General features: G+C 47.2%; 1 protein-coding gene across 3 annotated transcripts; it reads right to left on the bottom strand.

Moving 5' to 3' along the window:
• Positions 1-210: 210 nt before the first annotated feature.
• Positions 211-12,151, bottom strand: LOC107121272 (chromosome unknown open reading frame, human C18orf32). 3 transcript variants are annotated; one of them, XM_015424161.1, is made up of 3 exons: positions 12,080-12,151; positions 4,716-4,976; positions 211-611 (listed from the first exon to the last, which is right to left on the bottom strand). In XM_015424161.1, exons 2-3 carry the CDS (start codon positions 4,935-4,937, stop codon positions 537-539), a joined length of 297 nt encoding a protein of 98 aa, XP_015279647.1. In that variant the 5' UTR covers positions 4,938-4,976; positions 12,080-12,151; the 3' UTR covers positions 211-536. The 3 variants fall into 3 exon arrangements, with proteins under 3 accessions (XP_015279647.1, XP_015279648.1, XP_015279646.1); XM_015424162.1 differs by having other exon boundaries at positions 12,096-12,138; XM_015424160.1 differs by lacking the exon at positions 12,080-12,151 and adding an exon at positions 12,009-12,075.
• Positions 12,152-13,892: the final 1,741 nt, after the last annotated feature.

Genomic DNA, 13,892 nt, shown 5'->3' with positions numbered 1-13,892 from the left:
CTGGTATCGCGTGCATCATGATGTCACTTCGGGTCCCTGCTCTAGGAGCTGCCAGAAACTCTATGGTAAAACCAACATTTTCCCAATTGGGAACAACATCACCAGTAAAACCATAGAGTTTCTGGAGACTCCTAGAGCAATGTGACGTCACTTCCAGGGGAAACCCTGGATGTCATGGGCTTTCTCCCTCCCACCACTGCTCACTGGGAGACCTGGAAACCCTCGTTTCAGGGGAGTTTGTGAAATAAATAAACAGCAAGCTTGACAAAACACAGCAGTTAATAAAGCCTTGACCTTAAAACCTCTTCCCCGCCCACTGCACCAACTGGAGAAAATTCCAGCAAAAGGAATGTCAAGAGAAACAGAGCGATATATATTCGAACTGTATTTTCCCAGCTACCTAGACAGAATTTTGCTAAGTCTCCCAAAGGGTGTGGGTGTTGAGAGTGTCTTAAGTTTCTATTCCGCTCCAAGTCCAACGACGTTTTTTCTCAAGTGGGAGCAGTGACCATTTGCACCCCACGGCACACGCTCCTTTAATCCGTCTTTTTGTCAGACACCTCAGCAGGCTCGTTTCCGGCACACCCGTTTGCAACCCCATTGCTTTTGGTCTGAAACACAGGAAGAAGACAACAAGAAAGAAAAAAGACAATATGAATTCACCAGGGGAAGAACAACATCTTCGTATCCCAGAACCAGAGATTTTTGGAATGCCAGCTCCATTGTACCACAGACGGGCCCGTGCCTCAGTGGTAGACCATCTGCTTGGTATGCAGAAGGTACAAATTATGAGAGACCACGGGAGAAGCTGAACAACCAATACAAGCTATACAAACAACTGTGATATAATTACTAAGATATTACTATAAAGATTTTTTAACATTCATAGATTTTCACAATAATATAAATCCTCAATAATGAACAAAGTGCTGAGGTCAAAGAACTGTCCATATAGTCACTCTGCACGTCTGTCAACTTCTTCATCCATTCAAAATTCTGTGTGGCAATCCCTCCTCAAAGGCAAAGACACATAATTTCTCCACTGCTATTAATAGCACATCCGTGGCTTCCGTGGCTTTGACCACCGAGAGGAGGGATTGCCACACAGAATTTTGAACGGATGAAGAAGTTGGAAGTTAGACATGCAGAGTGACTATATGAAGAAGAAGAAGAGATTGGATTTATACCCCACCCTTCACTACCCAAAGGAGTCTCAGAGTGACTTACAAACTCCTTTTCCCCTCCCCTCCCCACCACAGACACCCCGTGAGGTAGGTGGGGCTGAGAGAGCTCTTGACAGAAACTGCTCTTTTTCAATAACAGCTCTTATCAGAACTACGGCTTGCCCAAGGTCATCCAGCCAGGTGCAAGTGGAGGAGTGGGGAATCAAACCCGGTTCTCCCAGATTAGAGTCCACGCACTTAACCACTACACCAAACAAGATGGACAGTTCCTTGACCTCAGCACTTTGTTCATTATTGAGGACTCATATTATTGCGAAAATCTATTCATGTTAAAATAAATCTTTATAGTAATATACAACAAAAATTCATAGAATAATATCTTAATAATTATATCACGGTTGTTTGTATCGCTTGTACTGGCACGCAGGAGGTCCCAGGTTCAATCCCCAGCATCTCTGGTTAAGGACCAGGCAGCAGGTGAAATGAAAGACCTCTGCCTGAGACCCTGGAGAGCTGCTGCCAGACTGAGTAGGCAATACTGACCTTGATGGATTCGAGGTCTGATTCAGTATAAAGCAGCTTCATGTGTTCATCTCCTACTGGTAGTGATGGGACTTCGCATTTCCTGAGCACTCAGATCCACAGCCCCAGGGATCTTCTGGGTCCGTCAGGGTGCCCAGAACTAAGGCCCACCTAGCACTTATACAGCACTTCACACACAACGCTATAATGGAAGCCGACATGATCGCCATATCGCTGAAGCAAAGGTGAAGCAGAGAGGCCAGCGAAGGCCACCAGGTGAGTTCATCGCCGAGGTGAGATTTTAACTGAAGGCTTCGTGGCTCACGCTCTCGGCCACCGTGCCAGTTTGGTGTAGTGGTTAAGTGCGCGGACTCTAATCTGGGAGGACCGGGTTTGATTCCCCACTCCTCCACTCACAGCTGCTGGATGACCTTGGGCAAGCCACAGTTCTGACAAGAGCTGTCCTTGAAATGGCAGTTCTTGAGAGAGCTCTCTTAGCCCCACCTACCTCACAGGGTGTCTGCTGTGGGGAGGGGAAGGGGAAGGGGAAGGGAGTTTGTAAGCCACTCTGAGGCTCTGAGTGAAGGCCGGGGTATAAATCCAATCTCTTCTTCTTCTTCTAAGAGGTGCTCTGTTAACAGAACCCCCCTCCTGGAGTCAGGTATCAACACCGCCAGCATTTTGGCTCCCGGTTAATTATTTTCACATTCACCAGAATTGCAGGATCTGAGATTCTGTCCTGAAGCTTCCTTACCTGTCTGTGGTTTGCTGCCACGGCCAGGGACAGCTCTGGGCCCTCCTGCAGATTTGCTGCCTTGGCGAGGGTACTGAGGACAACCTGACTCCCTGGCAACACTGCCAGTTTGGTGTAGTGGTTAAGTGTGCGGACTCTAATCTGGGAGAACCGGGTTTGATTCCCCACGCCTCCACTTGCACCTGCTGATGTGACCCTGGTCAGTCACAAACTCTGGCACAGCTGTCCTTGAAAAAGAGCAGTTTCTGTCAGAGTTCTCTCAGCCCCACCCACCTCACAGGGTGTCTGTTGTGGGGAGGGGAAGGGAAAGGAGTTTGTAAGCCGCTCTGAGACTCCAAGTGAAGGGCGGGGTATAAATCCAATCTCTTTTCTTTTTCTTCTTCACCGTCTGATAAGAGTGTTTGAGCACTGTCTGCATTTGCACAGACAACACTCTTTTTTGGGAGGGGAGATTTAAACCCTCTCTCCATATGATTTTTTTCAGATTTTTCTGTGAACCTCAGGGGAGTCCTCCAGGTTTGCAGAACTGTTTATGATAAAAGGTCCTCACTGGGAGAGAGACAAAGCACAAGGTGCCTCTAAGCGAACAGCCACGTTCACCGGAAGTCCTAAGTTTGCGGAACCGTTGATAGTCAGCATGGCCCTGATCTGCAGATTTAAGTATCTGCAGAGTAAGCCACACCTGACTGTTACAGGATTATTGTTATTAAGTTTGTTTATAAGTCTACCTTTCTTGCTGAGCCTCAGGTCAAATCACAAAATATAAAAAGCAATTCAGACAGCATGAAACCAATAAACGATGCAGTGTGACTGGGATTACAGAATTAGAAAACAATGCAAACAAAAAAACTGTCGAAGGTGTAACACGCCGTTAATACAGAAAGCAAATTACAAAGATAAAAAGACTACCATCCTGTCCCTCTCCAAAGTGACCTCCTGAGCTGTTCTGTTATTCTACTGTTCTAATCTATTTATAAAAATGCATCCTTTCATTCCCGTTTTAACTCTGCTGACCGATCGTGGTTTTGTGCTCTGCCCAGCTGCTGGTGTGTGACTTATATATAAAATCTGATTTACTTTATTATATTTATTTTGGTTTTACTATCTGTGAGCTGCTTTGGCCACAAAGGGCGCATAGAAAGATTTGAACAAACAAAATGCTACGCTGGCTCTTGGCAGTAAACAAAAGCCGTGTCGCACCAGCTGCATGGGGGGGGGAGAAGGAGGGGGAGATGACAGCCTCCTAGTTCAGATTCAGACATCGCAGCCCTTATTCACACTTTGAGAACCTTCACGGCTAGACTACTGAAATGCACCCTACAAGGGGCTGCCCTTGGAAGCAATGGTGAGGTACAGCTTACAAGAATACAGGGCATCGTTTTCTGGAGGGGTAACTTGTTAGGAATGTGTTTCTCTAGTCATCCAAAAAACCTTTAGTGGTTCTCTAGAGCAGGCCTCTGCATGACATGAGATGCCCCCACATCGAATGGACCCCACCAACCAAGGTACAGTGGCCCTTCAAAGGACGTGGCAATACTGGTCCCAAATCTCTTCCAGGCCAGGCAACATCACAAGCAACAGAGATTGTGCAATCCCAACAAAATGCTCAGGTGAGCTCCCAGAGGGCCCTGCCGTGGGGAAGACGAGAAACGCAATGCTGGCAAGCCAAACTCATCTCAGGCAGAGTTTCAAGGCACTGAATGTACCGAAACCCTCTTAGAGACTTCAGCTCCGTGAAGGAGAAAGGAGGGGGAGGGTGCACGTTCACTCTTCAGCACAGATCTGCTTTCTCTCATATCACATTTCCAACCAGGGCAGTCCGTTGTCTCAGAGGAAGAATACGGTGCATATTCACGTGACACCTCTATACATGAGCAGAGAACCGAAGCCTTAGAGAAAAGACTCAGCCGCCTTCAGTAGACCATTACCGAGAAAATAAAAAGTCCTACAACGAAGCCCTAACGTGTTATTTCCATGTCGGCTTTGGAATGAAAAACTTTTTCTCTTCCCTTGACGGTTCTGGAACAGATCATGTGACTCCGGGGACTGCACAGATACAGCAGCAGGGGGGAAAAAAGGAAAGGAGATAGCGCCTATCAGCAGATCGGATCGGGTGAGCGTTTGACAAGAACGAGGGCATTTTGTGTCCTAGAAACCCTCCCTCCCCCACAACTAGCTGAGCAACCTGACTGTCTGAAAGGGAACTGTGTACAGAGAGAGACAAGACGGGGGGGGGGTAGTTTTTAAACTCTTACTTTAGAAAGGTCAGCCACGTCCGTGGAAGAGTCATACGTGGCCAGTGGCTCCTGTCCGCCTCCAGAGCTGACCTTCTGGTCTTGCTTCGCTGCTCCTGCCACGGCTTTCTTGGGCCACAGGCGCTTCACGAAAGGAGAGATGATGGGGTACAGATAGGGCTCCAGGAACCTTTTGTAGACCCACAGCAGGACTGGGATGACGATGCAGGGAATGCAAACCATGGCAGCACTTCCGTCCAGGTCCTTGTGGGAAAAGACGGGCTAGGCCGTTAAGGAAAGCGACACAGTCAGTAAAAGCCTCAGGCACTGTCCTCGCGCAAGAGTCTGACATGCATCCCAGCAGCACGTCAGTGGCTGCAGCCCGATGAGACCACGGCGACACGCTTCTGAGTCAACAGGCACAAGCTGTGTGCGGCGTGTAATCATTGACCCATGGCTGGAGGCAGTTCCTCCACCCTAAGGAAGAGCCACATAAGTTAAACGAGGGGTCCCTAACACCATGGGGCCTGCTATCACTTGGTGCTTGGGGGGCCCACAGTGGGAGGGCTTCTGGAGTTCTGGCCCCGCTGGTGGACCTCCTGATGGCTCCTGGGGTTTGGCCACTGTGTGACACAGGGTGTTGGACTGGGTGAGCCATTGGCCTCATCCAACATGGCTCCTCTTTTGCTCTTAACATTTTCCCCAGCATCCACCAAGTGCTTTTAGAAAGTGGGCAGGACCTGGTGGGGCTTTCACCCCAAAGCAGAGCTTCTGATTCCCTCTGCGGATTAAAAGGCATCCTGCTAAGCATAACTTTGGCCTGAAGTGTTGAAGAGTTACTGTTAGAATGACACATAACCCCACTCCTTGGCACTTTGTGGTTGGCTCTACCTCCTGTGGCGGCCATTTTGTAGTCAGCTCCATTTCCTTTGGCAGCCATTTTGTGGCCAGGCCAACCACTCTGTGGCAGATCTCCAAAGGTGCCTGAAGACTCATAAAAACTGAGGATCCCTGAACTTGAGGAAGCCTCCCTCAGCTGAAGAAAGGCTCCAAACTTTGCTCAGGGGCTGGAGGGGACTTGCCAGCAAGGCCAGTACATTTTGTAGTCTTGCCTGTGCAGGGTGCCAACCTCCAGGTGCCCCAACAAAAAGTACTAAGTGCACGGCTCCAGAGTAGCAGGTAAAAAATTATTTACATCAGTATCTTTATTTTTACAGTGCTGACACCAAACATTAAATACTAAGTGAGAAACCAGTTGAAGGAGTTTACATGTCACAAAAGTACCAGTTCGAATAATTACACAATAAATTGGCAATTTAAAAATCCAACTTGGCAGTAATTTACCTAGAAATGTAGCAAATCTTCGTAGTAATCAGTAAAGAGCTGTTGAGGAAGAGAGCTGTTGAGACGGGTGGACTCTACTCCCATTTGGAAGTTTTCTTCATCAAGGCCAGCCTCTCACATTTCAACTGCAGTATATCAAAAACTTTCACAATGTTCTAAACAGCCCTCGAAACTGAAATGTGAAATGTGAAAGCTTTTGATCTGCTGCAATTGAAATGTGAGAGGCTGGCCTTGACGAAGAAAACTTCCAAATGGGAGTAGAATCAGGGCTCTTTTTGTAGAAAAAGCCAAGCAGGAACTCATTAGCATAATAGGACACACCCAACATCAGAAACTCATTAGCATATTAGGCCACACCCTGACAGCACAGCTCATCAGCACATTAGGCCACACCGCCATGTTACCAGAAGTGTGGTTATCCAGCCACACCCACCTTTTGCTTCTTATTCTGTTTACCTTGTTGTCAAAACCCAGTGTTTTTTTTGTAGCAGGAACTCCTTTGCATGTTAGGCCACACACCCCTAATGTAGCCAATCCTAATGCGTTTCTGCTGTTGGGTGTGGCCTATTATGCTAATAAGTTCCTGCTGGGCGTGGCCAACTCGGGAGCCAGCCGGAACTCCGTTCCTGTGCGTTCCTGCCCAAAAATAGCCCTGGATTCGGCACCCCGTCTCAACATCTGTCTTCATCAAGAGCTCTTTATTGATCACTATGCAGGTTTACTACGGCTCTCGGTAAATTACCGCCAAGTTGGATTCTTAAATTGCCAACTTATCATGTGATTATTCAAAATGGTACTTTGCGATATGTGAATTCCTTCACCTGATTTCTCAGTATTTAACGTTTGGTGTCAGCACTGTAAAATAAATCCTTATAATGACGTAAATAATTTTTTGCGTGCTACTCTGGAGCCACGTGCTTAGCACTTTTAGTGTTGGTCGGCTACTATCGTATCCACAACCTCCAGGTGGTGGCTGGAGATCTCCTGGGATTACAACTGATATCCAGGCAATAGTTCACCTGGAGAAAATGGCAGCTGTGGAAAGTTATCTCTATGGCATTATGCCCCACTGAATTTCATCCCCTCTCCAAACCCCTCCCTCCTCCTGCCCCACCTCCAAAATCTCCAGGTATTTACCAACCAGAAGCTGGCATCCCGGTGCCAGAGTCCTGTTCGTTTGCTAGTGAACAGTAAAGAACAAAAGAGAACAAGCAGGAAAACGACAAAGACTGTAGAGTATTCAGAGCTGCCTTGAATGCATGATATGTTTTTAAAACATCTAATTGAAGTGTAATGTAAAGCTTCGTCCTGGGCTAGGATCCAAATCCATCCAATCGTGTTACTAGCCCAGGAAGCACCTGACCAATCACCTTCTAGCAAGCTCCTTGAGCGGGAACATCCGTGATCGGTCCTTATGTGAACAACCTTATTGGTTGGTATTTGTACAGTGGGTGTGGCTACATTAGCCGGGAATGTTTAAAAGCAGGACAGCTGCAATGTAAAGGCTGTTCTGGCTATCAGATGTTGATCCGTGTTGGAGTTGTGTTCGAGTTGAAGAATAAAGCTGTGTTCTTGCTGAATCACTCTCCGACTACTTTGTTAAACGAGCTTCTTTAACAAAGACCTTTTCCCGTAGAAGATGAACAGACCGGGGAACACATGCAAATCCATACACGACAATTTGATCCTGTCACTGCTAATGTAACTCAGAACTGACCCCTCAAATGCAAATTAACTGTCCTTGGCACTACATTAACTGGACAGGTAGAATAATTGCAACCAGTGCTCCCTCTAAGCTGTGGAGTCTTGTGAGCAAAAATTCTGCTTTGCGAGCTGCTGGCATTAAAGCTATGAGCGAGCGATTTGGCTACTGCATAAGTTAGTTTGCTCTGGAGCCATCCCTTCCTGAGCTAAGATGAAAATGTGTGACCCGGAGGCTAAAAAACTGTGAGCTAGCTCACACTATCTCAGCTTAGAGGGAACACTGCACCCCGTTTTTATGCCCATTTATTTGGAAGCACGTCTCAGTGGCGCTCACTTGCAGGATAGGGCTGCGCAAGTTTCCAGCCTGAACACTAAAAAGAGTCACTGGGAAAGTATGTAAATTTTCATTTTTTGAAAGGCAGTTGGACCAAGAAGGCCTGACACGCCCACACCACCTGCCCATAAGCACACAAACTATGTTAACACTGATCACTGTTATTAAGCCAAATCACCTCCTGATGTAAGGCTGAAGAACCTGGCTTAAGCATGAACTTCTGTTTTTTTCTCCAGAGCAGCAGTCCCCAATGTGGTACCCCATCTGTGTCTTGAAAGGAAGCACTTCTTTACACAGCGAGTGATCAAAATGTGGACTTCGCTGCCAGAGGATGCAGTGATGGCCACAAGCACAGACAGCTTGAAAAGAGGATTAGACAGATTCACGGAGGAGAGGTCTGTCTGTGGCCGCTAGACATGACGGCTGAGGGGAACCTCCACATTCAGAGACAGTCAATCTCTGAATCACAGGGCCAGGAAGGAAAGCCAAGGGAAGGCCTCGGCCTCTCTGCCCTGTTGTTGGCCCTCCAGAGGAACTGGTTGGCCGCTGTGTGAGACTGAGACAGGATGCCGGACTAGGTGGACCACTGGTCAGAGCCAGCAGAGGGCTCTTATGTTCTTACAAATCTTGGGGATAAAATTCAGAGAAGTCTTCAATGAAACAGAAAAGAAAAAACAGAAAGAGAAAGCTTCTGGTCACTCCACACCAGCTGACTGTCAGCTAGGCCTCTGTCTAGTCCTGGCTGCCATGGGAGCAGGATGACTTTGGAATGTTAAATTCCATTTCTGATGTGTCTTTCCTCTTTCTCTTATCTATGCTTGACCTTCAGCACCTGGTGTAGTATTTCTCTTGGGAATTAATGCCTGTTACTTTGGTGGGCTTCTACCTGGCCCCTCATTGGCCCTGGTCCATCAGGGGTCTCTGAATTATGTATAACTGTTTGCTTCACGCGCTTTTAGTCAGTTCTAACACAGGATGGTTAAGATATCTGCATACTATCATATGTCTCAATCAATGTTTCCCTCTAAGCTGTGGAATCTTGTGAGCAAGAATTCTACTTTGTGAGCGACTGGCATTAAAGTTGTGAGCGAGCGATCTGGCTGCTGCGTAAATTAGTTTGCTCTGGAGACATCCTTCCTGAGCTAAGACAAAAACGTGTGAGCCGGAGGCTAAAAAACTGTGAGCTAGCTCACACTAACTTAGCTTAGAGGGAACACTGGTCTCAATAAACTTTACTTCTTTGAATGAAAGCTGTCGGGAACTGATCGCTGCGGGACACTAACTAGCAAAGCAGTGAGCTCATCTTCGGCAGTTGCATCGTAGTTGTGCGCCCTCGGCTCGGCCACAAACCTTGGATCTCTGGGCTCAGCAATCCCTTTAAACCAAACTGCACCTCCTCCTCAAAACACAGAGCCCTTCAGTTCCTTGAAACGAGAGCTGCCACAACTTCGGACGCAGCTGCCTCCATTGTAGGGCGAAGCTTGGCTCGGAACCCCCCAACATTCTACAATCGGTTCAAACTCCGAGGCGGCCAATCTGTGATGACGGCACACTCTCAAAATTCCAAGTGCGCCCACAGTCTCGGAACACCCGCTTTAGAGTCTCTCCATGCGTCTATCAGGAAGGTCAGATTAATGTTTACGAGGCATGTTATTCCCAGGAACGTATTTTAAAACACAGGGCTGTGAAACCAAGTTGGTAGCTGCTCACAGCTAACACGAGGTATGGTGAGCTAACCTCGGGAAATATCCGGCTTCCACGCCTGGCCCACTGCTCTTTGAACAGGGAGTTTTGGATTGCTGGCAGGGGCTCTCCACGGTCTCAGGCAGAAGTCCTTCACATCACCGACTACCTGATCCTTGAGTTGGAGACGTCAGGGATTGAACCTGGGACCTTCTGCATACCAAGCAGGTGCTCTACCACTAAGCTGCGGCCCCTCCCCTAAACAACCATATTGTACATCTCCCCCTCTCTAAATGTGTATGTGTGTGTTTTTTGCCGTCGAGTTGCAGCCAACTCATAGCAAACCTATAGGATTTTCAAGGCCAGAGACATTCAGAGGCATTCAGAGACATTGCCTGCCTCTGTGTACTCACCCTGAACTTCCTTGGTGGCCTCCCATCCAATTACTAACCAGAACCAATCCTGCTTAGCTTCCGAGATCTGACAAGATCAGGCAAGTCTGCGCTAGCCAGGTCAGCACATATCTACATCAGTAAACTACAAAGGGTGAAATAAGAGCCCTGTGTCACCTTGAAGATGAACCCATTTGTCACAGCATAACCTTTTGTGAGACTGAGGCTGCTTCCCCAAGGAGCAGACAAATTTATATCAAAACTACAGACAGCAGAAGGAAGCAAGAGAGGAGGAGGGCTCAAGAAGCTCAGTTTCTCAGGACAAGGGATGGGACCTTGCCCTGCCAAGCCCAGATGGAAACAAGATCCCCGTGAGAAGTGTAAGCGACCCACCGGAAGGGATGCAGACCACTCCCAACCAGTGTTCCCACTAAGCTGAGTTAGAGTGAGCCAGCTCACAGTTTTTTAGCCTCCGGCTCACACATTTTTGTCTTCGCTCAGGAAGGAGGGCTCCAGAGCAAACTAGTTTATGCAGCAGCTAAATCACTCGCTCACAACTTTAATGCCAGTAGCTCACAAAGTAGAAATTTTGCTCACAAGACTTCACAGCTTAGAGGGAACACTGCCAACTGCTGAAGTAGAATGAATGTGAATGGTCAAAAAGATGAACAATGAAGAAGACTAACAAGAATGCCTCTCTAGTCAAGATTTAAAAAACAACTCTTACAACCTTGCTTCTTCCTCAGATGCAGATATTTGGAATCAAGTTACTACCTAGGGCTGCCAGCTTCAGGTTGGGAAATTCCTGAAGATTTGTGGGTGGAGACTGGGGAGGGCAGGGTCTGGGTAGGAGAGGGACCCCAGTGAAGTACAACGTCACGGAATCCACCCACCCAGTAGGGTTCCCAACTCCCAGGTGGTGCCTGGAGATCTGGAATTACAACTGATCTCCAGTCAACAGAGATCAGTTCTCCTGGAGAAAACAGCTGCTTGGAAGGGTGGATCGATGTCATTATACCTTGCTAAGGCCCTAGTCATGTATGGCTGCGAGAGTTGGACTATAAGGAAGGCAGAGTGCCAAAGAATAGATTCTTTTGAACTATGGTGCTGGAGAAGACTCTTGAGAGTCCCTTGGACTGCAAGGAGATCAAATCAGTCAATCCTAAAAGAAATCAACCCTGACTGTTCCCTGGAAGGCCAGATAATGAAACTGAAGCTCAAATACTTTGGCCACCCAATGAGAAGGGAGCACTCACTGGAGAAGACCCTGATGCTGGGAAAGACTGAAGGTCAAAGAAGACGGGGACGGCAAAGGATGAGACGGTTAGACAGTGTCATAGATGCAACGGACATGAAGTTGAGCAAATGTCAGAGGACGGCGGCAGACCGGAAGGCCTGGCGTGATCTGGTCCATGGGGTCGCGAAGAGTTGGACTCGACTGTGACTGAACAACAACCAAAAGGTCCCTTTCCTCCCCAAACCCCACCTTCCCCAGCCTCTGTCCCCAAATATCCAGGAATTTCCCAACCCTAAGTCGGTAACCCTACCTCCAAAGCAGCCAGTTTATTCAGAGGGATAGATCTGTGTCGCCTGGAGATCAGCTGTCATTCCGGGAGATCTCCAGGCCTCACCTGGAGATTGGAAACCCTGTGCCAACCCCCAGGTACCGGGTTGCCATGTCATAAATGAGGGAAACTGCCACCATCTGATTAACTGCGCTGAACAGCCGAACAATGTCACAGCTGGAAACGCTTAAATGACCATAAGGCACAGCTGCTTCTTTAAAAAGAACGCTCCCCTCCCCTTGCCTATTTCCAAAACTTCAATTAAAATAATAACGACAACATTGGTACTTACAAATGAGCAGCTGAATTGCCCTGCGAGACCCATGCCAAGTTTAAAAATTTACAATAAAAGAGCGGTCTTACCCAACGAGACACTCACCGGCGCAGACCTCCAACTGAGCTTTGGACTGGAGGAAAAACGACGCTTCACTTCCGGGAAAAACTGGCGTCATTCAACGAGCTCCAATGGGGACGAGAGGAGGCCGCCACGTGACGCACAAGGAAGCGTCTGGGCTCCTTGCCGACTCGTTCCGGCCATGACACTAGAGGCAAAGAGGCACAATCGCAGAGGCGCTTTTACCGCTCCGGCTGAATTGTTCTTCTTGGAACGTGGCATGGAGAGGAGAGGAGATGGGCTTATTAAAAATTGTGTTTCCTACCCCGGCCTCCCCCCCGAAGATCGTATCCTCGTTTGGCATAGAGTTTTTTATTTATTTCATTTCATTTATACCCCGCCCTCTCCGCACGCGGGCTCAGGCACCACCTGGTGGCTTAGGGCGGCTTACAAAACACAGAGTTTAGTACATGTTATATTGCTTTGTTGTTGTCGTTACTAGAATATGTATATTTGTTTGTAATTTGGAAGATACATGGAATTTATAACAAATTGCACGTTTGCTGAAAGGTTTCTTTTTAAAATAAATCTATTCCCCCACCCCCAAAAAATCTGTGTTCCCATTCGGCATGGATTTGACTCTTTACCCCGTGCAAGACCTCACATTCCGTTTCAATGTTGACACGGCCGTCTTCTGTTCTTATAGCTTGCAAGGACGGTGTGTATCACCATTGCTCCTAGAGACGTTTGATTAACGGGACAGGACAACAGCTAAAAAACTAATGGATTTTATGCTTTCAAGGGTTACAGCTGGCCCTGGCCCCACTGCTGGGCCTTCTGGTGGCCCCTGGTATTTTGGGCCACTGTGTGACAGTGTTGGACTGGATGGGCCATTGGCCTGATCCAACATTACAGTCTCTTTATGTTCTTTGCTCTCTCCGTCAGATACAGTATTAGTTGCTTCAGGTAGGTAGCCATGTTGGTCTGTAGCAGCGGGAAAAAGTTTGAGTCCCATGGCACCTTTAAGACCCACCAAGTTTTATTCAAGGTATAAGCTTTTGTATGCATGCACCCTTCTTGTATCTGAAGAAGTGTGCACGCACAGGAAAGCTAATACCCTGAATAAAACTTGGTTGGTCTTAAAGGTGCCACTGGACTCAAATATAAGTTGCTTCAACTTCACATATTCACTGAACAGCGATGCCAGTTTTTACTCCCCCAACTCTCTTAGCACGTGGAATCCTGTTTGGCACCCTCTAATCCAAGTGAGCCTGTAGCTAAACTTTTTCATTTCAGAGCTACAGCATTTAGACTTTAGCACCAAGCCTTGAAACAACTACTTTCTCCACTACCTCTGAGTGCTTAAAAATCCAGATGGTAAACAGTTCCAAAGGATTCAGAAGTTTGTAATTTGAACAGCTTCCACCCATTTAGGGACCACAAGGCTTCTTCCAGTTAGTGACTATAGAAGAAATCAGCTTCACGTCCTAGAAATATGAAGCACAAAGCCTGGCCCTAAACAAGTTTCCAGGTTGCCAATCTCCAGGTGGCATACAAAAAAAAAGGAAATACTGTGATAAAAATATTTAATATTTCATGTAAACATCAATATGTATATCTATTCAAACATGAAAATTTCGCTTAGGAAATTCTGACATATTCAAGGAAAAGTCCAACATCATGATATCCTCGAGCACCCGGTTTTATACTCATTTCATTAGTCTTCCTCAGGAGTAATCCTCCAGGGTTGGAAGGTATAACCTCTTGATACAGCTTAATTTCTTATGAATGCAGTTTAAACTTCTTTTTTACTGTCTTGCATTTATTGCAGCTGAAATTCTT

This window comes from Gekko japonicus, unplaced genomic scaffold, assembly GCF_001447785.1.
Source record: "Gekko japonicus isolate JY-2015 unplaced genomic scaffold, Gekko_japonicus_V1.1 scaffold1349, whole genome shotgun sequence".
NCBI classification, from domain to species: domain Eukaryota; kingdom Metazoa; phylum Chordata; class Lepidosauria; order Squamata; family Gekkonidae; genus Gekko; species Gekko japonicus.
This window is presented reverse-complemented; position numbering and strand designations above follow the sequence as displayed.